The sequence below is a fragment of the Amborella trichopoda genome, chromosome 12, assembly GCF_054954075.1.
Source record: "Amborella trichopoda isolate Santa Cruz 75 chromosome 12, AtrichopodaSantaCruz75HAP2 v2.0, whole genome shotgun sequence".
NCBI lineage: Eukaryota > Viridiplantae > Streptophyta > Magnoliopsida > Amborellales > Amborellaceae > Amborella > Amborella trichopoda.
Window position 1 is genome coordinate 9,379,058 of NC_142347.1, and position 27,150 is coordinate 9,406,207.

Sequence of the window (27,150 nt, forward strand, 5' to 3'; positions counted from 1 at the left end):
AGTGTGTGTGGAGACAGTAGCATTAGCAGTGCCTATGTAGAGTGGAGGTGGGGCAGCCTTGCGGTTACCCCCAGAAATGGTAGTCTTAGCGGAACCCACCAAGTGAAGAGAAGAAGTGGCGTCAAAACCACTTTTAAGCTTAGGACTGGCAGAATGTCTACCAGTAACAGAGTGTGTATGAAAGGAGGTGGTTTCGGAGCCACCAATGCAGCTGACATCAATAGACTTTCCTTTGATATCAGAAGAGAGGGGACAAAGGGTTTGGATACCTTTTCCCACAGTTTCCCTAGCCTGAACTAGGGCAGCAAGGCCAGCCAGGCCACTCAAGAAACACATGAGATAAGCTGAATCGACTATTTCGCTTCTCATGGGTGAGGTCACAAATATGGGGATGATGAAATCCCCAACTTGGACGAAGGTGGAGTGACAGAACTCCATTGCAATCTTAGGGAAAGAAGGAAATGAGATGCTTGTTTGAGGACAGTTTGAACCAACTATAGGGTGGCGTGTCCCTAGTGGAGTCGCCAATTGGTCGGGGCCTAGTTTTCTTGGTGAGACAAAACCCTCTCTCAAACAACATCAAAGGGTCCACGCGCGTTAGCGTTTTATGCATATGTGTGTACTCTTTTTTATGCGAATAAGAACCAACAACGAGAGAGATTTGTCGAAAAGGGTACGTTTAAGTGCCTACCTTGTCGTTTGAGGGTTCAGGGATACGCCTGGGCAATTACCCTCTTAAAATAGTTACTTATCCCTCCGACTATCTGCCAGCGAGGTTTGAACATAAACTCTCCTCAAACTTCAACATGTCATCTTGTTCTTTTGTTTTGAAACTTGCAATGTGACTTCAAAGGCACTCCTCTATAATGGTTCACTCAGGTTGGGGTTGGCTGGCAAAGAAGGAGGAAAGGAGAAGTGATAATAGAAATCCTTTTATTCGCACAAATGCTACGAAACTTGGCAATCAGAGCGACTAAGGAATTGAAACTCTCTCCTCAACTACCAACTTAGGATTACTCCACCCGAGTGAGTGGAGGAGAGAGTATATATATCTCTCGCAGCTCGACGTAACTGTATGGAGAGGAAGTTAGAGTGGCGATCTGAGTGTTAAAATTCTTAAGACGGCTCTGAGGGGTATCGAGTCAAGCGTCTGATGGATAGTGGGATACTATCGGTATACAAGAAAGAATTAAGAAAAATGAAGGGAAGAATTGTATCCATGTAAAGACGCAGACAAAAGTGTGTGCACAAGAAAAATGGGAGTGGTAATGAGGGCAGTAAGAAAGAATGGATTTACAAGAAGTTTTGGTTGCGCGTTGTCGTGGCTCAATATGAAATGGGTCGTAGCAAAGGAGAGAAAGAACGGGGTCGCGGATTTGTTGTGGTCACACTCAAAGCAAAGGAGAGAATAGAAAGAGGAGAGAATAATGGGGCTATAGGTTTGCTGTTGTCACACACAAAGCAAAGGAGACAAGAGATAGAGGAGAGAATAACGGGGCTGCAAGTTTGCTGCGGTCACACACAAAACAAAGGAGAGAAGAGAAAGAGGAGAGAAGAATGGCGTCGCAAGTTTGTTGCGATCGTGCACAAAGCAAAGGAGAGGAGAGAATAACGGGGCCGCAAGTGTGTTGTGGCTCTGGGTTACTATGAGTAAGGGAAGAGAAGAGCTCAGGGAGAGACGGGGCCACAAGTGTTGCGGCTCTAAGACTTAATGTGCACACGAGAATGAGAGAGAGAAGGGGTCATAGGTGCTGTGGCTTCGGGACTTAATACACACATGAGAATGTGTGTGTGAGAGAGAGAGAGAGAGAGAGAGATACGGTCGGGGGTGCTGCGGCTCCATTCACAATAAAAGAGAAAAGAGCATAGAGAAAGATGGGAGAAAGGGACAAGAGATGGGGCGCAGGTTTGCTGTGGCTCCGGGTTACTACGCGGGAATGATGATGCTGAGAGAGAAAGAAAGAGGAAAGAGAAGAAAGAGAGGAGAGAGAGTGGACCTAAGGTGTGACCTAGCCTAGGAACGCCGCCTTGCCCTTTGTTTGCACGCGAGAGAGAGAGAGAGAGTGGTTAGCCATGAGTTAAGGTTAGTGTGTATGGACCATGGGGTAGGCTAAGGTGTATGGATTAGGGTGGTATAGGGCCTAGACTGGGATGCAGGGACTACGATGTAGGCTAAGGTGTATGGGCTAGGGGTAGTTTTATCTCTTTAAAAGTTTTCTCTCTCCTCACCACTGGATTCAAGAGTTAGAAGCACAGCCAAGTGGACACAAGCTAGTGCCTCAATTTCATTCACGAATGATCCAGCCTGTTTACAATTAACCTAAGCTTGTTTATATAGAACAACCCCCAAACATGGGTGGAATGATCAAAACTAAGCCAAATTGCTAAAATTATGTATTAAATGAGTTAAAATAAAAGCTCGTTTTTGGGCATACTGACCAAAATACCCTTTGATCTTGGGAGCAAATGGTAAAACCATCCCTCCTTGAGGGGCCTCTTGCCATTGCTAGACTTCAGGAGCTTTTTTGGACCTTTGCAATGGTGACTTGGGCGATCAATCATCGTAGACTCGATTCTTGATCCATCACAAACATATTGATGCCTTTTGATTGTCTTGAAACGGATTTTTCCTAGGGGGTAAAAATCCGGCCAAATACATAAACTTCGACCACCAATGCAGTACGATCCATGATGTTCTAAGTCTTCATTTTGATCACGATTGAAAGAGGACATTGTCATGATAATTCTGCATCAAATTGTCTGATTTGATCTCCATTTGAGCACATTCCAAATTTGGAAAGTCGTGGAAAAATGGGATTCCGGTGACCTGAAAATACCGCCATTTTCAACCTTAAAATTCATGCTATCCAGCCCTCAATTAATTACAAAAATTTTATCATATTGTACCCCTTTGCGATGCAGTCACAACAAACCCGTATTTTTAACGATCTGACACCTGGATCTCAAGTTATGGCTCAACGAAGTACGATATATATTCTTTTAAAATTCTAATTTCATGCTTTTAGACTCATCTTCTCTTTAGTAATTCTCCTGTCTCGGGCCACATCACGATGCGTGCCATATGTCAAAACGACCGATCGTCGAGACCTACCTTGTGTCCGAACTTGAGGGTGTTTCAACTTAACAAGAACAAGTTACCAATATTTGAAAATCATCTTGAGAGGTGAAAACAAAAATCCCATGAATGGAAACTGGTTAATCGAGGCCGCACACAATAGTGTAAAACCACCCTTTTGTGGTAATTTGGGCCCAAAATGGTCATGGAAGGTCCCATTGAGCCAAATTTGGTCCTTGGGGGTTTTTCGACATTATAGATCTAATGGTTGTGGTTTGGTACTATTTTAAAAACCCCGAAAGTAGGGTTGTAGTTATAAGATCCCTTTTCAGCATGATCGGAACTGGACTTGAGAATCAAGTTTTGTTCTGATCTTATCAAAACTTATCGAAATTCAACGAAACTTTATGAGCGTCCTTCGAGTATCCCAAACTACCCTTTTCATACCTTTTTACGCCGTTCTAGTATGTTTTTCAAGGTTTCCAAGCCTTAATCTTATTTTACAGTGTTACCATGGTCTGACGGTGCCTTGGGTACCAACCGGACCAGGTTGTTACTGGCTCTCTCTTTAGGTGACTTGGGATTATAAGTACATCAAAAATGACGTATAACAGCAACTTTGCTCCTTCTGCTATCTTTAGATTAAGGTACTTCTTTATAGCAAGGGTTTGCTTGATCAAAGATGGATCGACAAACTCCTCCTCTAGATTCTTTTATGTTGCTTTGGCAGTCTTCAAACTCTCATATTCCGATGCATAAGATTCCTGCATTGAAACAAGCAATATATGCTTAGCGAGCGTGTTCTTCCACTCCCTTTGAGAATGATCATCTCTTGTAGATTGGGAGGCATTCCCCCTTAGAGTATCTTGAGTAAGTGTATTATAGAGATTTTCATCATAGAGGACATATCCCACTTTATACTTCCAAGGCACGTAATAATTTCCACCGAATATTTCCAATTTCAAGAAATCGGCCATAAAACTCTTTGCAGTCATGACTCTTGAATCAAATTACAGTAATAATAATAAAAAATAAAATAAAATGCCAGCAAATAAGCCTCGCTCTGATATCAACGAAATATAAACTATGTGACCTGGCAAGTCAATACCAATTTAAATGTTTCTACTCTTTTTATACGTGTTGCCACATGCATCACTTACATGTATCCAAATACAAGTTTGACACTATGAAATAGCCAAGACCTCTTACTTGTATGCCATTAAAAGAAAATTGCATTCATCATGTAGAACTGAAAATTACATAAGAAAGCAATAGAAGCAACAAAAACACAGAATATGAAACAATGTGTACTTTGACTCAGGTTACTCCCAAGGACTTCATACACCTCAAACCAGGTCTTTTCCACCAATGGCATACGACATCTTGGTTGAAGAACACCTCATAATTTGATAAGCTTAGGAAAAACCCTTAGAGAGCATTACATGGGATTTCTTTTACCAAGGCTCAACACATAGGCAAGGACATAGGACTAGGGCTTTTGTGGCTTAGGTGTGCCACCCCTTATAGTTAACTCTTTTCTAAACTCTAACATGGATGAGAGAAAAAAGAGAGAGAAGGTTTGAGTGGGTTGTGCCCCCTTTGGTTGCTCTGTGTGTGTGTGTGTGAGAGAGAGAGATGATAGAACACCATAGCTAGTATATATAGACAAGATGCTAGGGTTTCTAGGATTAGGGTTTTTCCATCATTATGAGGTTTAATCTTTGACCTTTGATCATGGAGACCTATGTGGTAAAGTGATCTCAACCATTCATTGTTTAAATAAGCCATCACGCTTAAAAGGAATGATGTGGAACCTTATTCCATAACTCTATTCCCATCAAATATTTTGTGTAGAGAAGTATTGAATCATAATATTTAATACCTGACACTTTCCTATATTGATTCAATTCAAATCTCTACACTTAAAGTTTTCAAAAACTTTAAATCATCGCATGCCTTAGAAGGCACATAACATAATAAGGAAAGTTGCATGGGATGGGGCGTACCACCCGTGTGGTGTCCAAGTGGGCCCACGCCCCACACACTGGTGGGCCCATTAAACCCCATTGGGCCCCCCAATATATTAATATCAATTTTTATAAATTAGAACAAATTTTACAAAACCTCCAAATATTTTATTTTTCTCTCTAATTAAAATAAATTCAGAAAATTGATTTTTTTTATATAAAAATCATTTTTCAATAAAATAAAATATCTAGAGAGGTCTAAAAATTCATTTTAATAATCTATGAAATAATTAAAACTTATTTTAACATAAAGAAGATTTATTGTGAATTGGATCCATAGAGTTAGAATTACGATAAATATACTGAGGACTTCATCATCTCTAGAGACCGCATCTCACTGCACCTTCTCAAACTGACCCAACAAATCCTATGACCCACAACCCATTGTAGGGGTTCATGATTGGACCATCGAAGTCAACCAATAAGTGGAGATGATATGATCCTAGACCATGGATCACTGGTCCCTCCTTGAGGACTAATCCAGGGCCCATTTCAACAATATGCTCAATGGGTCCTTCAAAACATTTCCAGTATTGTAGGGACTCATTTCTTTGCACATGTGTACGTCACACACCCTTATCCAAAGGGTCTCTTCCTGAATGGCTATCTAGTATACATGTTATGTGATGGTAATGATGAGAATTTAGGCCCCTGTAATCTCTAGCCATCCATCACAAAAGGGTCAAATCCATGTCCCTTGGCCAACTGTCCTGAGCACATCTCCCACTTCATTTAGGGATAACCCCACATAGAAACGCTTATCGGTTGTACTTACACGATGCCCATGACTACAGGTTTTGGACATTGTATTGAGTCATAACCAGTCAAAACTCATGTGAGTCTAAGGCATTAGCAATGCCCTACAGTTCAAGTTGGATCATACTCCTACTAGAGAATAATTCACTATATATTTTTAGAAATTACAATCCCTAAATAGAGAATCAATGAAAAAAGTGCTGAAGTTAATGAGTTCTATGCTAATTTGGTAGATCATGGCCCAAAATCAGCAGACCTTAGACTAGGCCATAGTTTCTTGGCAACCTCAATTTTGATACCAAATTAATGCAGAGAAATTTGAAGAACAGTAAAAACATAAAGAAAACAAGCCTAGTGTATACAAAATTGGAGAAATCCTAAAGTTTAATCCTCACCCAAACTAAGGTTCAAAGCTTAAACTCTCTTTTGTAGTCAATTTCAATAAAACATTTTGTGCCAACCTCCTGGGGCTCCCACACACCTCTTAAATAATGTTCAAAGGATATTAATTATCCATAAAAATAAGAATCTGCCAACCACCCATGTCCTAACTTATGTTTGGGTAGTTCAATAAGGAAGGGGTCCCCTACCCATGACAGAAATGGCACTCAAGACATTACGTTGCAGTGCCCCTATCACTTTTAGCACCTAGCCTTATGCTTACTCCTACACCCATGTCCTAACTTAGACATAAAGTCTAATACTCTTAAATAATATTAAAAATTCTAGAAATAACCCTATGAGTAGTAAGCTATGAAAAATATAGGTGAAAAGTACCCGTAAATAGCACTTGTTAATAATAATCAGTGAGTGTTATATATATATATATATAAAGGGAACAATTTATACAAGGTTGCAACCATAAAATGTAGAATCACAGATGCACCTCAAAAATCTATCGAAAATGTTGTTTTAATGTTGAATAAACTCTCTAATCGATCATCTCGACATTGAGATGCATGAATATGAAAAAAAAAAAAGCTTTTGAGTCCTAGAAATGGTGCATCTTGCAACACATTATCTAGACCGTCAATTTTTAAGATTTTTCATATATTTATAGATCTACTTGATTTTAACCATTTTTGGAATTTAAAATTTTCTAATTAGGTATGAAAATAGATTTTAAGATAATACCAAGAATTTTTAATAACAAAATTACATGTTATGATAAAATTTTAAAGTGCATCTTAATTGGATTGTATAAAATTGCATCCTTATAGAAACCGCACCCTATATAAAAAAGCCTAAAGTTCTTCAAAAACTTTTAAACTCTAAAAATAAACGTTAAAACTAAAATTAAAATGTATAAGTTGAGTAAAATAAAAATTAGAATCCTTGAAATGGGCAGGGCCCATTGTTCTCGAACATCAACAATGTTGACAACCACGGACAAAACCTTGTCTCCTATCAAGAAAAACAATTTTAATAATCATTTTAATAATGGGTAATGTCTAGGTGGCGAATATCATGCATTGTGTCCACTTCCAAAAATCTCTCTCCCAAATGGATTTTGTGTCCAAACTCTATAGGTCTATCATTTCAAAAACTATGAAACAAAAAGTGAATTTTATGAAACTTCAAATGCTTCATTGTTTCATTGTGTTACTTTTTCGTACAGTTGATTTCAATTCTTCAAAGGTCATAGATGTACATCATTTTTGGAGCTCTAAATGAAGGAAAAAGTTTATATAAAGATGCAACCTTATAATGTAGAACTACGGATGCCCTTCAAACATCAATTGGAAAAGGTAGTTTTAATGTTGAAAAACTTTTTGATTGATCATCTCGACATCAAGATGCATGGCTATGAAAAATAAAAAGATTTTAAGTTTCAGATATAGTGCATTTTACAAAAAACTATTTCTTTAATAATTGAACGCAATTCAAAATATTTCTCTTTAATAGTTAAATGAAACGGATTAACATAGTTTTGAAAACGTATTTGGGTCTTAAAAGCCTCACAGAAAATTATTTCTTTAATAATTGAATGTAATTCAAAATATTTCTCTTTAATAGTTAAATGAAATTCAACTAATATCATCAAAGGATTAAAGACACTATAGTATGTGTACTATGCTCTCGCGGAAACATATTGTACACCTTTTCCCTCTCTTAGAATCCTACTTGGGGTGATTTTTTCAACCTCAAGTTTTGAGAATTGACTAAGAATTACTAGATGATTATTTTAAAAGAAAAATGTGAAACTTGAGTTTTTTAAATCTCGCCCATAAAAATTAGCAGAATCCTTGTTTAATCTTGAAATATTATATTTTTTCAAGTGCATAAAGATTGTAATTTGGAAATATCTTTGTAATTTGGAAATATCTTTTATTGATGGTAGCCAAATGGTTTGAAGAGACTACATCCTCTAAATTTGGGGCCGTAAAATTACTCGAATGTCAGGTTCTACTCAAGAGAGTAAATGGATAGTATGCTGTCATGGAATCATGAGATTATTTGGCTTTTAATTATATGATGAATGATGAATAGTTGGATGTGCATCACACTTGTTCAGTACAATCCATTGGGAACAAACTGATTGGCTAATGAGCTCAGCGATTTATACTGAAATTATTATCTAGATAACCTGTCATATCAAATCATTTAATAAGTTCGAGCCAATTTTCAAAATACTGGTTCGAACATTTGAAAGATTTTGCTAGAGGGGATCTAACTAATGTTTTCAGTTGGTGCATGGGTAAGCTAAGTGACCATTGGAGAATGAAGCCTCTTCTAGATGAGTTGAAATTATGTTGGAGAGGTAGAAAAGAGATGGGGTGATTCTGGATTGTTTGATTTTTTCTTTTTTAGTACCGAGTTCTATGTATAATTTGTACATCTTACTGGTTGTACATCAATTTTAGTATAATTAATTAAATTTACATTGGGAAAATATTTTGATAGGGCCCACGCCTCAACTTAGAACTCGTTGAAAAAATTGCAGCTCTGGCATCGGAAAACCTTCAAACAAATCACCTCAGCCTAGTTGTCAATGAAAATTAGGATTCCAAGCCCTAAAATTATTTATATTCTAACAACTCATCTAAACCATCAATTTCATGATAAAAATAAGAATTCGTAGACCTGCAAGATCTAATCCATTTATTTAATTTTAAATTTCATAATCAGTGCTAGAAATTAATTTTAGAGCCATTTTAAAGATTTGAGATGCCCAAAGTGCTTTTAGGACGAAGATTTGAGATAAGGTTTTATTTTATTTTCATAAAGCCTAGACCTTAAATAAAGTGCGTCCTTTCTATTAATATTAAAGAAGTGTTTCCCTTCATCACATCATAGAATTTTCCCCTTAATGATTCTTGGGTTCTTCCATCACTGAGATCAATGTATACCTATAAATTTTCCTCCAATTCACCTATTCTCCATAAAGTGACAAAAGAAGTAGGAGGCCAATTCTCAAAGGAAGTCAATTTTCAAGAGTGGGAACCGACAAGGCCATAGATGGCTACTTTGAGCACCGTTGACAAATGGGGTGAGAGACTTTGGTGCATGCCTCCTGCACCTACTACCCAACCCATGCCCATTTCTCAAGTGCTCTCATTATAACACTCACTTCTTAATGGAACAAGTTTCTATGAGTCCTAGGTTTTATGTAAACAAACTATAGCCTCACTTTTAATCCTCATTTGGAAAGTGCTTCAGGCATCAGAAATCTCCATAATGACTCTAAAATCAATTTCCTGCTTGGACTATAAAATTTAAAGCTCAAAAAATGGTACAGATCTTGCGGATCTTTGAACACTTATATTTATGGAAAAATAGATGGTCTACATAATGTGATATAATATACACTATTTTTATGACTTGAAATCCTAATTTTTTTTCACATTCATAATAGTTAAGATAGAGGTGGTCGATTTGAATGTTTTCCGATGCCAGAAACTGCAATTTTCAGTGAGTCGTAAGACAAGGCTTTACCTTTTTTGATAAGGCTGCAGCGCCATCCGTCCTTAATTAATATAACAAAGTTAACAAAGATAATTTAATTTTCCAACCAAACCTTTCAAAACCTTTAATCCAAGTCAATCTATCATATTCTTATTCCCATCCAACATATAACGCCCAAACAACAATTAAACACCACCTTTGTGGGGACTAACCCTTTGAAAAATCATAGACTTAGAATTCGTCTCCCTTTGTGAGCAATGTTGTCAACACGCAATTATTATTTTTTATTTTTTGAGAAAAAGCAAGAGGGATAATGTCTGGTTATATCATAATTAGGGTTCCTTCTACTCCACGAAACAAGTGTATACAATAAACAATGAAGTATGTAAAATTTAACAAAATCACTAGTAGCAAACGACGAATAGAAGACTATATATTCCTCAAAACAATGTTGGAAGAGAGTAAGCCCCTATTCTTCTAAAATAATGCAAAAAGCAAGAAAAAACAAAACCTTTGGGTTGGGGTGCCAGCCGGGTTGACAGGCTCCTCTTCTCTCAAGTGACCGTCGCTGTCTAGAGTTATTCAAATGGATATGTATTTTCTCTCTCTAAAGGGATATGTATTTCTCTCTCTACTTTCTCTCATGTCGAAGTTAATATAAAAAGGATGTGTGGGAACAAATAATAGGGATATCTTCCCTATGTAATTCCTCTCACTTTCATTTGTAATTTTATAGAAAAAGAAGTGTGGAAACCAATTGAAAAGGATACTTTCTCTCTCTTCTTTGGCCGTATATCATGCTCTCATGGGAGCATATTGTAGATTTACTCCTTCGAGCAGAAGACCGATTAACTTGGGAAATACTTGCATCTAAGCTTTCTAAAAAACACTAGATGATTATATTCAAAAGGCAGAATTTAAATTTTGTGTTTTCTAACACTTAGATCTCACAGTTAAAGAATTAAACTGTTTCTATTCAATCTTGAGGGTTTTTTTCAAGTACACAGATAATGCAATTTGGAAAAAAAAAAAAAATTATCTGAGTGTAGCATATGGTTCCAAAATTTGAAACTTGAAAATACCTGTCGATTGGATTTTGCCCGAGGGAATAAACAGACAGTATGCTTTCTCTCTTTTGAAAGCATGAAATTTTTTTGTTTATACTAATGACGGGGATGTTTGAATAAAGAAAGAAGGGTTGTGGAACTGTTGGGGCGTCGTCTGGCTTTTGTCGCCCTTCAATCACGCGGATTTCTTGAGTGTGAAGGTGTCAAAAAAGGAGCACAGAATTGGTTTCTTGCTTCTGCCATTTTATGGGGTGCAACCATCTTCTAATGGCATATTCCATCATTTTGTAATCTCATGTTACTCATGAATAACCAGCAAGCAATCCAGATACATTATTTTGTTCCCCAACTTAGATATACAAATAGGAAACTTCTGTCCTGTGGGATTGGTTATAGCTTAATGATTCAGATTCAATTTTTCAGGATCTGGAGAGCCGATACAGATGATGCATATTAATTTGTTTTTACTTTTTTTATTAATATTGCTAACTTGAAATTTGGAGAGAGGTGCATCAAAAGATTAAGATTCATAAAAAGAAAAAAGAGAAAAAAAGATAAAAAATAATCAGATGCTTCAATATGTGTTGTAGGATTCACAAATGCTCGATAGGACCCTAGCTTTATATGTATATATATATAGTCAAACACATCTAAAATTCCACCATAAAAGAGGTCTCCTTTAATGTTTGGAAACTCTCTAATTGATCATCTCAAGTTTAAGATATATAGATATGATAAAAAAAAAAAAAAAGATTTCATGTCTTAAAAATAATACATATTGTAACATGCTATTTGACCTATGCATTTTTAAGACATTTTTTAGAGTTTAATGTGTTTATCAATCCTCTTGAATTGCACTATTTTTTGGGCATTAATTTTCTAATTAGGGGAGGAAATAAATTTCACAATTATTGCAGGATCAGTGTTGGACACCCCAAAATGTTTTGAAATCTACTTCCACACTTAAATATGAAATTTTAACGATCTGAAAAAGATTTAAATTGAGCCTATTTATAAACACCTAAAAATCTTTAAAATGGATGGTCATGATAATTCGTCACAAGATTCATACTTGTAGGACTTAAAATGCTTTCTTTTCTATTTTACATAATCATACATCTCAAGATCAAAGTGATAAATTTGATAGTTGCCTAATACCGAAACTACCTTTTTCAGTGGGTCATCGAGATTTGGTTTTGCGGGTGTTGGGAACGAAAGGCGTCTCTAGACACTACATCAACTTGGTGAGAGATATATACGATGGAGCGCTAACTAATGTACAAACAGCTAGTGGAGAGACGAGCATTGAGTCCGTACGTATTTGAGTCCGTACGTATTTGTCTTAATTATAGATGACCTAACTAGGAACCTACAGGAAGAGGTACCATGGTGTATGTTATTCATAGAAGACATAGTTTTGATCGATGAAATCTGAAATGACATCAATACAAAGTTAAAACTTTGTAGGGATGTAAAGACAAAGTATATGGAAAGCAAATTTAGCAATAAATAGGAGTAGAGACGAGGAAGTAGTTAAGATCGACAGTCAAGAAGTATAAAAACGACTGCACTTTCAATATCTTGGATCAATAAATCTGGGAAAATGAAGAGATTGAGGAAAATATTGGTGGGTGAACTGAATATGTGCAATTGAAATTTTATATGATTGTCGCATACCAATGAAATTGTAGGGCAAGTTCTATAGGACAATTGTGAAAACACCTTGGCGCTATGGGTTGGAGTGTTGGGCAAACAAAAAACAATATACCCATAGAAGGAGTGTAGCAGAGATAAGGACGTTGAGATGGATGAGTGGTAAGACAAGGAGGTATAGAATTTGAAATGAATCTATTCAGGAAAATTTAGGTGTGACACGAATAGGTGATAAAATGAGAGATAGTAGACTTAGGTGGGCTGGCCATATGTGGCGCTAACCCAATTAATAGCTGTTAGGATGTATGAGTTAGTACAAGTGGATGGATTAAAAAAGGCAAGGGGTAGACCCAAAAAGACGTGGTTGGAAGTAGTCCGAAAAGATATGGGGACTTATAGCCTCTATGAGGGTATGGTCTTTAATAGAGCAAAGTGGCGGACAAGGATTCGTGTAGCCAACTCCAATTAATTAGAAAAAAGTTATGATGATGATATATATATATATATATATATCTTACTCTTGGTTTATCTTATTTAGTCTATTTTGCATTTTGACATATGCACTCTTTTTATCTCTCTCAACAACCAGTCAACAGTAAAAATTAATCTTAGAGGTTCCATTTCTCTCTAGTAACTAAAATAATGCTTATAAAAATATTTTATCATGGGTGCGGTTTGTTTAGAGCCGAGGCTCTGAATTGATTGTTTAGAGCCTAGGCTCTATATAAACTTTGTCATTGTGTATTGCACGCCGGATAAATGGTTGGAGCATCAGTTTCAATGAATGACTTTTCAATAGTGGTCATTATGTACCACTTGCTATCGATTTCGTAAGCCTTTCGTCGAAATCTCAGTTGGCCAAGCAAAACATAATCATGGAAAATAATGACGACGATAGTGATTATTATCTTCATTTCTCCATTCAAGAAATCATACCAGGTTTTAGAAAAGAGGTCCAAAGAGCTAACTAAAGGAGACATCTCCTTAGATTTCCCCTTCTGTAATTAAAGTGAAAATTTCACCTTTCGTAATTAATATAAAATTTCTTTTGCAAGATTTAAGTCAAGATGCCGGTTTGGCATATAGCTTAGCATTTCCTTGACTAGTAAACTTTGGTGACCTTTCATGAGCTTAATTTTTTATATTTTTTATTTTTTATTTTTTTTTAGTTTTTTTGAGAATTACGGGCCTCTACTCGTTTTTCGAAAGAGTCAAATTTTTAAAGGTGTTGGTGAAAATGAATGCCGTACTTTTCAACTAAGGCTCAGGTGATACTACCATCACGACCCAGCCTTATTCTCGAAAAAAAAAAAAAGATTAATCAATGGGGATAGAGACCGTTACCCTTTGTTGAGAATGGAATGGGAGACTAATCATAAGATTCGGCGGTACTACCACCATAGTCCCAGCTCACTCTTTAATTTATTGAACAAGGAAGATTGGGGCAGCCTCTAAGATATTTTAATAAAGTTGAATGCTTGTAATTGGGGAGAGAGAGTGAGAGAGTAATGAAAAAGAGAAGTTTATTTTAGAATCGAATGAATAAAAAAGTAATATACTTTGATACAACATGTTTTGACATTTTGTACTAACTCCTTGTACAAGATAAAGTAGGCTGCTAGTCCTCAATAATAATTTGGTGAACATCTAGTCGGAAGACAATTTGTTCTTAGCTTTTATTGATGTCACTGTGACTTGAGGAAAAGTTTATAAAAAAACCATTTATTTTTGATACAAGGAGGTCATAATCACTCTTGTTCGTCATAATTCAAATAGGGTGGTTACGATTGTGTCATTGACCATACTCAAAAAATTAAAAAAAAAAAAAATTCTCGAACTCTATGACACACTGCAGGCCATGGGGAAAGACGGGGTTTTTGTGGGTTTTTTTATAAATATGTGAATTTTGGATAGAGTACATAAGGAGAGAAAAATAATTGATTTTTGGATCTTGTGAAAGTTGTATCTCTAAGGTGGAATCCCTTCTAGACATAAAGAGAAGTTATATTTTCTCACATTTCCCTTGATTTGTTTTATTTATTTTCCATCTTTTCATTCTATTAAATTGTTTTCAAGTTTCAGAAAATCTATCTATCATAATGCCCCAAATAGTCTGCTCTTGCAACTGGATATACTACCACAAATCATGGACATTATGGACTACCAACTCAAAAAGAGCAAAAACCAAGTCATGGGAGATTTTGGAGTCTGAAATAGTGAATTTTGAGGATGTGATTGGTGAAATTCAAGTACTTATAAATAAATAATCAGGAGTTGGAATGATTAAAAAATATTGATATTCAAGAAGAGTGTGCATGTAATCCTGTAGATCTAGTAAACATCTTTGATAAGATATACATTGAGCTGCATGATTGACACTAGGGAATAATTCCATATGTAGTAAGCTGATTTTGGGTCATGAACTATTACATATGATCAACTGCGACATTCCAATATCAAGGTTGACCTCCCCAATTTTCATTTTAAGCTCTATTAAGCAATTGATTTTGATAGAAAATTTCTTTGAATGGAATACATTGTTAAAAGAGCTTGAAAGAGAAATTAAAATTATGTTTGATATCCCAAAGTTCCACTATAAATTGCATAATAGGTAAGGCTCGTTGAAGTGAAAAAATTACCTACGCAAATTGTGAGACTCTACCACTAACTGTTGAAATATTGAAATGGCCTCTCAACAATCCCATGAACGTAGTGAGGTTGCATGCTTCTATCAACCCTAGGATATTGACATATATAAGGTTTTTATCTTTTTTGGAGATCAAAACTTAGTTTATTTGATGTTTTACTTTATTATTCTATTTCCTTAAACTAATCATGTCTCTTTTGGTTGTAATATAATGACGATTACAATTAAAATTTTAATTTTTGTGAAGATAAAGATTGAGATTTAATAGTGATTAGGATTCCTAATGAGGCAAGTTAATAGTCATTAGGGTTTCTATTACAAATGAGTATTTGAAAAGGAAAGATAGGGTAGAAGAATTGTTTTTTGGGTCTTGTGAATAGATTTTCTTTTTGAACCTAGACAAAGGGCATATTCTCTCACATTTTCTCTAGTTCTTTTTATTTTCTATCTCTTTCCCGCGTCACATTTCTATGTGGATAAAACTACATTGCTATTTCCTTTTCCTTCATAGAATTTTCTAATTATTAGTTTCTTTTCTATGAACATAAGGCCCGATAAGTTTGAATTGTTGGTCAATTGTTCAATTGCTTTGGCAGCAGCAGATAAGGTACAAAGGTGGTACATGGCGTGGAGATGCCGCATGATACAGAGCTTGTGCAAGACACAGTGATGGTGTAAGACAATGGACAAGGGCATAGGCCAAGGTTTGCATACAACAAGGCAATGCACTGGACTGTGAAATCCATAGCAGGCTTGGGCTGAGAAGATGGCTAAATTCAAATTTAAATCTCAGAGGGCTAATGATGATGTGGGCAGGGTGTGACCGGGAAGTGTGCACAGTACGCCAAGGCCTTGATGAATGAAGTAGTACCCAGACGCAGTTCGATGACACCTTGAGTTTAAGGTGGAACTGGGTGATGCTCAAACACACTCCCTGTTAAAAGAAGACTAGCACCAAGTCGGTACACTCTGGCAGGAATTAGAGGCATGATGATCCCTTCAAAGTAACCCATCGGATAGCAAAGTTGACTTATCGATTGGCACACCCTGACGAGATCAAGGTGCATCTGATGTTCTATGTGAGCTTCTTGAAGCCCTATCATTGTGATGAGGATTGAAGCAATTTTAGAGAGAGAGAGAGAGGCACTCTTTGAGAAAATAATTGTGCTTGACAAAACTCTTGTGGTGGTTCTTTCATTATATATATAATGGTAATACAATAGTGTAATATAAATTTTCCTATCTTGTTACATGCAATATACAATTTCCTATCTTATTACATTATAGGTAAGAGCAATATCTCTTTCATATCTTGTAATATGTATTTTACTATTTTGCATTTTGTTTCTATTCCTCAAAATCAGTTGGGGAGGTATTTGAAGCTCGATTTTGAAGCAAAGATCTCGAAAAACATCCTGTAGGAAAGGCTTGGTGAAGATATCAGCTATTTGACTGCGAGAGGAAACAAAACGAGTGATAAGTAATCCAAGAGAAACCTATTCATGTACAAAATGATAGTCTAAATCAATATGTTTTATCCAAGCATTCAAAACAATATTAATTGTTATGTAGATAGCACTAATATGGTTATAAAAAAGTGTTGGTGGTTGAGAAAGATGTAACCCAATATCCGGAATCATAAAAGAAAACCATGTCAACTCTACAGCAGTGGATGCCATAGAGCGGTATTTCGCTTCAGCACTAGAACAAGCGACAGTCAACTGTTTCTTAGCACTCCAAGATATTTAGTTAAAACTAAGATAGGTTCAGAAACCAGTGGTTGAACGACGAGTGGGTGGACATCCAACCTAGTCTGTATTAGAGAAGACATATTACTCAAGGGAACTAGCAGATGAGATTCTTATATCACGTGATTATGTACCATTGAGAAAATGAAGAATCCTCTTAACTACCTGAAAATGTGCAATTATAGGGGCTTTCATAAATTGACAAATTGTATTAACACTATGAGAAAGGTCTAGCCATGTTATAGTTATGTATTGGAGGGCACCAACAATGCTCCAATAAAGAGATGGATCAAGAAATACTTCAAAATTCTCATAAATATTTTCTTCATTACCATTAGTGTTGAAATAGGTTTGGCACCGAGCATCTGAGCATGATCAAGAAGATCCCGGGCATATTTGCTTTGTGAGAGAAAATTCCCACTTGAAAAATAAGAAACCTCTATGCCAAGAAAGTAGTAAAGAGGTCCAAGATCTTTCATTGCAAACTCCCTTCCAAGTTGGGAAATGAACCAATCTAAAATATCTGAATTATCACTAGCAGCAATAATATCATCAACATAAAAGAGAAGGAGAATAGTACCTTGAGTAGTGCAAGAAAAAAATAGAGATGAATCAGTTATGCTATAATAAAACCCCAATGATAATAAATAGCCACTAAATTGATCAAACCAAGCCCGTGGTGTTTGCTTGAGACCATATAAAGATCTTTGAAATTGCAGACATGATTTGAATATTTTGAGCTCATAAATCCAATAAGTTGTTCCGAATAATAGCGAACTTAATAACAGGGCTGAATGTTTCAGAGAAATCAATTCCAGCAACCTGATTTTATCATTTAGCACCTAATTTGGCCTTAAGTCTCTCTAGATTACCATCAGACTTTAATTTAGTCTTATAGACCCAATGAGAAGCAACAATACTCATACTTGGAAGACATGGAATTAGCTCCCTAATTGAGTTATCATGCAGGGCTTCAATTTCCTCTTCCATCATATGATGCCAACCTGGATAGCCCAAGGTTGACTTAATGGTTTTAGGTTAAAAAAGGAAAGCCTCAAAAGTAAGCGCAATTGAGATTGCTGCCATAGAAGGGAGAATTCGAGGTCTTTAAGTATCATCTTGAGATCTGGTGACCATGTGATGACGAAAATGCTCAGAGACTGGTAAAGAATTAGATTGGTTGGTTTCTTCAGTGGCAATATTTTCATCATCATGATTTTGTATTACATCATCCTGGACATCTTGAATTGGTGTTGCAGTGGTGACTTCTTCCTCTATAAGAGAAGTTGGAGAGCTATCAGTAGTGATAGGAAAAGCAGGACTTGAGGGACCAAATACATTTAGTGTATCTCATATGGGTGGTTTATGTGGAGATGACGAACCCGAAGACAAAGGAGTCTATTTATCAGACTCATAACTTTCTGACCATTCTGCATAGGTGGACAACTCCCCTTGAACATGAGAACTATATAAAAAAGAATTGGGGTTAGCATAAGGATATATATTTCATCAAATACAACATGTCTAAAGATATAGACTCGCCTTGTCGGTGGATGAAAACATCTGTAACCCTTATGCTGACCACTCTAACCCAAATTTATACATGGAAGAAAACGAGGACAAAATTTATTTGCAACATATAGACTCAAAGGTACGAAAACACTGACAACCAAAACTCGAAGTGAAGAATAGTCAAGTATGCAGCAAAACGACAAAGACTATAGTGAATCCATTTGTAAACTCGTCGAGGGAATCCTGTTTATTACTAAGACTACGGTATGAAATGCTTCAATCCAAAATTATTTAGGAATTCCTGCATGAAACATCATTGTAAGACCCAATTCTATAATATTTCTATGTTTCCTTTCATCGATTCTATTTTATTCATGAGTGGTTCCTACACATGATATCTTTTTACAATTCTCTTCTCAGTAAGATGAGCAAATGAATTCTTTCGTAACAAACTCATCACTTCAATCACATTGAAAAATTCAAATTCGTTTATCAAATCTCCTTCAACCATACGATGAAATTCACAAATGCAGAGAAAAATAGATTTTTTTTTCAAACGATAAATCCAAGAAAAACGAGTGTAATCATCCACAAACACCACATAAAAATGATAACTCTGATTAGATAAAACTAGAGAAGGACCCCAAAAATCTGAATGAATCTTAAAAAGGGGTTCTTTAGAGGTCTTTTCAATAGTATTAAAAGGGAGTTTACAACTTTTTCCCATTTGATAACTAGCACAAACAAAATGTGTGTTATTCCATACATCAACATTAATCATCTATTTAGATTTTAAGTAACGGACTGCTTTATTTTGAGGATGTTCGAGTCTCTAATGCCACAAATTTTTTGATGTTCTCTTATTTCGATTAGAAAATAAAGCTTCATTCACATCCTTTATTGCATAAAGTCCACCCACGGGCTAGAGTTGTCCCTGTGCTCCGTTCCTTAATCCGAAAACCATTTGACGAGAACTCAAAATTACAAGGAAAATCTTTTTTAAATTTCAAGGAAAATATTTTTTAAACTAGCTAACAAATAGTAAATTCTTTTTCATCTCTGACACCAAAAGAAGATTAGAAATATTAAATTTTCCAGACCCAACATCAATATTTTGTATCACCAATATATGAAATAGTTAATTGCTCACCATTACCAATCATGGTTGTATTTCTACCACTCTAAGGGTGAACATTTTTCAGTTTACCTGGGTCTCATGTCATATGACTTGAGGCACCAGTATCTGTGAACCATTCCAAGTCTTGGGAATTTCCAATAATCATTGCAGCAAGAGCTTGAGGAATGTTTTTTTCTTGGTACATATGCTTGAATTGGTGCTAGCACTTACTGCAGTAGTCCAAATTTTCCTCAAATTTAACGCTTTTCCTGAGGTGTCTGAGTTGATTGTTGTATCTATGAACCTTGTTGAAACCTTTGATTCGTATGTTGCATAGATGTGCCACCATGTTTTTTGGTTTCTCCGAGACACACCACATCCGCCATTGTTGTTTTGACATGTTTGAGAAAATCTACGCCCTCGAGAATTAAAAACTTGTTGACCACTTAACGTTTATGCCTCTACCTCTGTAATTTCTAATACCTATATTAGGTCAAAATTTCTCTGTTGTCCAGCAAGGGCCATATTCTGATTTGGATATGAGTGTTCTTCAGAGACATTAGGCTTATTTCTATTCTCATGGCTTTGAAAAAGTGGTATAATTTCATATTATGAAGGAATCAGAGGCTTAAGCATAGTGGTAGCAAAACTCTCATATTTTGGACCAAGTACATTGAGAAGCCAAAATACCTTGTTTTCATCTGGTACAGGTTTGCCAATAGCAACTAAATTATCACAAATACTCTTGAATTTGCATATGTATTCTAATAGGGTTGAATTCCCTTTCTTGCAGAGTTGGAGTTGTCGGGTAAATTGGAACTCCCTAGCTTGAGAATTACCTATATAGGCATTCTACAAGAGTCTCCAAACTTCTTTAGAAGTCTTGATGCCAACAACAAGGTTAAGACACTCTTTTGATAATGTCCTTGTGACCTAAGCTTTAAGAAGCTGATCGTACTTTAACCATGATTTGTAGTTTGGGTTTTCGAGTTCACTCTTATCATCAGGAGAGAAAATCTTTTGACTTAGTGTAGGGCAATCACCATTAATGAATCCAAAAAATTCCTGACTTTCAATGAGAGAAAGCATTTGAGTTTCCCATAATAGATAGTTATTATGTGTCAACTTACTAGACACAAAGTTTCCTATCTTAAGTGTTGAGGGATAGGGATATTTGTTTAATGAGGGTGAAGAGGTATTTGATGACAGTATATGAGAGAGTAGATTTAGAGAATTTTCTGTTTTTTTTCCTTTTTCTTTTTCTTATTTTTTGTTGGTGGGGAGATTAGGTATATAAAAGAGAGTGCTATATGTTAGATTGGGCTAGGCATAAGAGGATCGGATGATATGGTTATGAGTGATAAAAGAAAAAAAGAAAACAATAAAAATAAAAATAATATAGTGGGTTTTAATATAGATCCATAAAAGACGTGAGATGAAGATGCTAAGTGAGAGAGAGAATTGGACGGAAGATGTAAAAATAAAAAGATGTAAAGAGGTTGAAAAAATTGTTTATAAGAAGATGTATCGAATAACAGAAATGTAAACGGTGTAATGAGACTTAGACGAATATTTTAGATACAAGAGAAGAAGCAGACGAATTTGGTTTGCAAGACCAGATTTGGTTTGTAAACAAGACAATTTTGTTTGCAAAATTTTGCAAACAAGACCAATTTAACTTTGCAAAAAATGGATGGACGCGTGCATACTATCGATGAAGGCGAAAAAAAAAAAGACGAAAAAAATCCAAGAGAGAGAGACGCACCTTCAATTTTAGAGAGGAATAACTAACATAGAGGTCGAGATTGGGATCGATGATTGCTCTGATACCATAAAGCAATTTTAGGGAGAGAGGAACTCTTTGAGAAAATAGTTGTGCCCTACAAAACTCTTATGGTGGTTCTTTCATTGTATATGTAATGATAATACAATAGTACAATATACACTTTCCTATGTTGTTACATGCAATATATACTTTCCTATTTTGTTACATTCTCTTCTCAAAAAGTAAGAACAACATCTCTTTCCTATCTTGTAATATGTATTTTACTATTTTAAATTCTTTTTCTATTAAGGATGATGCAAGGGTTCAAGAAGTATGAACAACCCCAAATGTGAAGACACAGTTCATACATGAGATTGAGCCTTAGATGGACGAGTGCTGAGGTAGAGAAGAAAAACAAAAGGGTTGAATTTATGATGAAGTGGGAAGGGCCTACCGCCCAAGGAGGCTAACTGGGAAAGAGACACAACTTTATGGGAGTACGAGGGTCAGGTCCAAGAGTGCCTAGCTCAAACTAAGAAGACGATGTCAGGTTCTTATGGTGGGGGAAGCTTGTCAAACCCTTAGGTTGGTGCATGGGTGCTGCTTAAGGGAGAGAGCCTTAGAATCTCCCTTGATCCAGTGGGCTTAAGCATGTAGCTGTACCATGGTGCTTATGGTGCACGTGTGCCACATTGGCGGAACGGGGTACCACTCTTGCTCGCCAAAGTCCAGACCTTTGTTGGGCATCAGTGGCAGTATACCTTATAATTGTAAAGAGTTGAATAAAGTTGGGCTCCAACACTTTGAACCCATGGGTCCTTTTGTGTGTATGCTTTTGCGTGAGTGCACTAATGTGGTGATGGTGTGGTTGGTGGGTGAACTTGTGCTCTAAATTGACTACGCTTGTGAGCCAAGGCCGCATGATGTGATTAGGAGAAGAAAAAGTGTAGTGCATCTATGACACCTTTCACCATGTTATTTATCAACTCTCGGTATTATTCTATGCTTTCTGATAAAAGATATCGTGACTGTCATTTCCAAAATATTAGTTAATGATGTATCAGAATAACATGAGAATCAAACCGAAGTTGTTTTATCTAGTTTTTTCGATGTGGTTTGATACATTAACGAAATGCTTTTTTTTTTGCTTTGGTAATTCAATGGAGAAGATAAGGCCCTACCCGTATTTTCATTTAGATTAGGGAGTTAGCTTTTTTTTAGGTATCAATAGTGGTGTGAATAGGATTAGAAACCACAATGTGATATCGAGGTATGGGCATGCTACCTCCATGACCCAGCCCCTTTCTTATTAAGGAAAAACTTTAAACCTTTGTATATCTCATCCTTGATAATTGCAATCGAAAATGTTAACAATACATTGGCCATTTGAATGTTCAATATCTTACATAGAAACTTTGATCGGGAATAAAAGTGTTTTCTTTAAATGAAACAATAGGCCTATTATTGAAGGAGCAGGTTGGTCCAGTTTTTGAAGTAAATAAGGGTATAATATAAAAAAAAAAATTTCAATATATTCTCTGCTGTTGAGGTTCTCTACATATCTTGACTCAGATGATTAATTGATGCATAACAATGCATTTGAAATAGGAATGCCCAAACTAAAATATGCAAAGCATGGTGAGCTAAAGTAATTTAGATTAAAAGTATGTAAAAAGTAAAAGCTCATCAAAGGACTTACCAAAAGATAAGTTTATGAATGGCTAAAGTTGAATAGATCAATGAATATATCATCTGGTAGTGTTTTGTACGCAAGGTGATTTTCATTAACTGGGTTTTTCCATCAACTAAATTCCAAGTAATTGCCACCCAGATGGCCAGATACAGAGTAGAAAACCTGGATAGGGGGACTTACACTACCCAGAAAAGAGGATTTAAAGCTAGTGAGCCATGTTCAAAGAAAACATCATTTATGGATGGTAGTACACTATATGAAGATTGACTCTTTTCCCAACAAAGGAGGTAAAAAAGAGGTAAATCTAGGTCATCTTCCATTAATTTCTAGAAGAGTGACGAGCCATTTTCACGTAAAGAATATAGCAATCCCAAGAGATAAAAAGATTGGCACATCCTAAGTCGAAATTGAGAATACTGAGTACTTCATTTAGCAAATTTTTTTTCCCTGTTTTCATTATCTCAAACTGAGCTAAATTGGTCCAACAAGGCTATGAGGATTTTTCTCTAACATTTGATTCAAAAAGAAAAATATTAATAGGAAACTTTAGGTTGAGCCTAAGAGATTAAAACAAATGGATATCTAACATCTCCCTCCTCACCTCATGCATGGGAATACAAACCATGTAGGTAAGGACAACACATTGTGCATGTCTTAGCCCAAAAGAAAATCCAATGAACTTCATGCACTATTCTTTCTTACTTATGATCTGATTGAAGGTATGATCGTTGATAGAGTTATTCCCAAATAATTAGAACAAAAAAAAACATGGCTAGTATATACTTTTTTTATGCTAGTATTAGTGCTAGAGCTAGAATTGAGGAAGGTGCAACCAAATTGGGAAAGCACCTTTTCACGCTTTGGCCTCTTTCCCATTAGATTAGAGGGGACAAGAGTGGAGAATATGAGCAAGAGTGATGGACCCATGTATTAGAAAGCCACGTACCTTGCATGTGGAAAAAGGTCCTGACATCATTGTGGGATAATCTCTTCTGGGAAAAGGCAAATGGAAGAACACATCAGGCCCATCAGCACTTCGTTCAATTTCATAATTTCAAGTGTGAAAATGGTCGTTTTAACAGGCTTTTTGAGCACATCAGTCAAAGGCCTTCATAAATTTTGAGGAATCATATAGGCGTCTCAAATGCCAAAAGTTTCCATTCAACAATGGCTGCTTCACAACAAATCATCCCTAAATTTTGTAGTAAAGGAAACCTATTTTTGACCTTTTAGAGTCCAAGAAACATCATTAAAGGAAATGAGTCCAAAGAAACAAAAGAGAAAGAAGAGAGACATCAAACATATCTTATGCCAAAAAAACGTTTTATTGGAACCCAAGAAATCCAAACCTCAGAGAAGAAACCCAATGTAGACCAGTCCATCAGATTTATATTTAAGCTAAACATGAGAGAGAGAGATGGAGAGAGAAAGAGTAGGTGATCAGATAGATAGATCAAACAAACCAATCAGAGATTGGGTTATTGTTTCGAGTCCTGCGAATCCCACTCCACCAATTACGAATCGGGCTACGGCTTGAGTGGTTAGAAGCTAACGTTTAGCAGTATTATATCTCAAGTTCGACTCCTAACACTAAACTCAACCCAAAAAACAAAAAAAATCCCACTCCACCAATTCTCCTACAATATACAACCTTCATTTACACCTTCCATTCTCTCTCGTCCCCTTACGTAGAAGCCTGATACTTGGACTCTAGCACACCCTGGTAGCCTTCATCAAATAAATATGAAGAGGTGCAAGAACCAAAATCACTCCACATGGTACTATTACTCTCTCTAACATTGTTATCATCTCCATTGCTCCCACTGTCATTGTTACCACTCATGTAAATATTTGATCCATACAGATAATCCCATGCATCCATCTGTTGTTCTGTTTTCGAGTAGAGATTCTCGGTCGCCATTTCGATTGGATAACGCAACGAACTGTTCGATAAATTGAGAGTTGCGTGGTCCGCATAGTAGTGAGAAAAAACCGATGGTTGGTAGTTCAATTGATCAGGAGTACCACAAGTATGAGCTATGGAGGTTGATGAAGAAAAACTGCTCATTGGGTTTTCTCTCTCATCCAATGCCGCACTCAAATTGGGTGTTGGTGCATCGATGGTGGGGCTCTGATATATGTCATCTGAGAATTTTCCTCCAAGCTTTATCAGTAGTTTTCGGATAGAAGCATGATCATTGAATGATGCATCTCCTTGTGCAATATAATTTATGGACATATGGCTCCCTGGTTTTGTAATGGTAGAGAGAGAATCAGTTCCTGGAAGGCTAGAGAGAGAATAAGGGGTGCTTATGTTTGTCGAAGAAGACAGGAATGTCGAGACGCTTTCTCTGGTCACTCTTTGAGCCTGTGGGTTGGTTTCAGCCATTGCTGAGAGTCTTCGAGCTTGTTGTTGTTGTTCCTTTCTCTTACCTAAAAGCTTCTTCTTCAGTCTTGTGTTCCAATAGTTCTTTATATCATTATCAGTTCGTCCTGGCAATTGAGCTGCTATTATAGACCACCTGTGCATGTAATTTCAATGACCAATTAGACCCAGTGGAAATAGAGAGAGAGAGGAGAGAGAAAGAGAGAGATCATTTGTTCCACCTGCTTCCTATGCTTATGTAGAGGCTGCAGATGATGTCATCTTCCTCTTCAGAAAAACCGCCATGTTTTATATTGGGTCTGAGGTAATTCAACCATCTGAGCCTGCAACTTTTTCCGCATCTCTTGAGGCCTATTCAGGAGAATCATAAGAAGAAATTTTTAGAGCGAGAGAGGAGCGTGGGCGTGCCTGTTTCCTCGAAGCGAGATAAACTTGATAAAGAGTTTAAGAGATAAAGTGAGAGCCTGGGTGGGCGTGTTTGTGTAGAGAGAGAGAGAGAGAGAGAGAGAGAGAGAGGGAGGGAGAGTAGAGAGAGATTAATAAGAGTTGTGTGTGAGAGAGGAGAGAGGAGAGAGAAGAGAGAAGAGATAGAAAGCAGACCTATCTTTTGAGGGAGGGCGATCCAGTTGCCTCCTGTGCCATGCTGCTCTATAAAGGCTTTGAGCTTGGCGTCTTCCTCAGGAGACCATGGCCCTTTCTTCACGTTGGCTTTATCACAGCAGGGAGCTCTACCCATGCCTTCCTTCCTGCTCAAGGGATACAGGTGCAGAGAAAATGGTGCCTGAGGGCTCTTAATTTCTAGAGAGAGAGAGACAGAGGGGGTTGAATTGAAAATGAGATGGGGAAAATGGAGTTTATAAGAGAAAAGGAGAGTGGAACAGGCAAGTCCATGAGTGTTGATTTTGTTTAATTAATTCAGTGAAGGGGAGGGAGTCGTAAAGACGGGGGCCATTGGAAAAAACCCTGGTATACGAGGCCCGGGTTTTTCTCCTTGTCTTTCTTGAACTAGAATCTATTTTGCATTCATGTGAAGCTAGCCCCACCCCACTCTCTCTCTCTCTTCCTCTTTCTCTCTCAAGCTTCTCGCTCTACAGTGTGAACCAAGCCGCCACACACGTGTTTGGCATCCTTTCCTTGTCAATGCACAGATGGAAATATGTTCCCATAATTGTATTTACCGTGTGGTGATTTCTAAAGCTCTCGGGCCGCGTTCTTTGTTTTTAGGAATTGTATCGAAAGTCACAATCACTATTAGGCATTAGATGTCCAACTGGATATTAAAGTTCGATAAATTTTTTTCAAAATTTTGAGTCTAGTCAATGACATACTTACAACCATGGTAAAATTCGATGAACAAGAGTAATTTAATGAACAAGGAAACGAGTACCCCTCTACGGAATTCCGTACCCCAAAATAAACCCACAATAGTAAAGCTCAATCTCTCACTTTAGAACTATAACTAAGCCTTACATCGGAACCCATCAAACCTACCCGAGTTTTTAGCTTTTTCCTTAGTTAGGCAACCTTGACCACACCCGCCAACCCATACTCATAGGTCAAATTGTTTTCAAACAGTTTTTGAGTACCTTGCTTTGAGCTAGTTTCAAGTTCAAGACTAAGGTAGGCTCGAGAGTCTTGGTCCAATCAAGTTCAAGTTTAGGTCTAGCCCAGTCTACGTAAGTCTTCAACCATCTAGGTTCGAGTATAGGTTGTGCTCAAGTCCAAATCTAGATCCAAGTCTAGGTCTAACCAAGTTCAAGTATAGGTCTAGAAACGTCTGAGTCTAGCCTAGTAAGG

The 27,150-nt window shown here is 36.7% G+C and overlaps 1 protein-coding gene across 1 annotated transcript; it reads right to left on the reverse strand.

Moving 5' to 3' along the window:
- Positions 1–24,271: 24,271 nt before the first annotated feature.
- On the reverse strand, positions 24,272–26,379 carry LOC18445572 (uncharacterized). Its single transcript, XM_006855709.3, has 3 exons — positions 25,954–26,379; positions 25,575–25,704; positions 24,272–25,489 (listed from the first exon to the last, which is right to left on the reverse strand). Exons 1-3 carry the CDS (start codon positions 26,087–26,089, stop codon positions 24,652–24,654), a joined length of 1,104 nt encoding a protein of 367 aa, XP_006855771.1. The 5' UTR covers positions 26,090–26,379; the 3' UTR covers positions 24,272–24,651.
- Between the last annotated feature and the right edge of the window lie 771 nt (positions 26,380–27,150).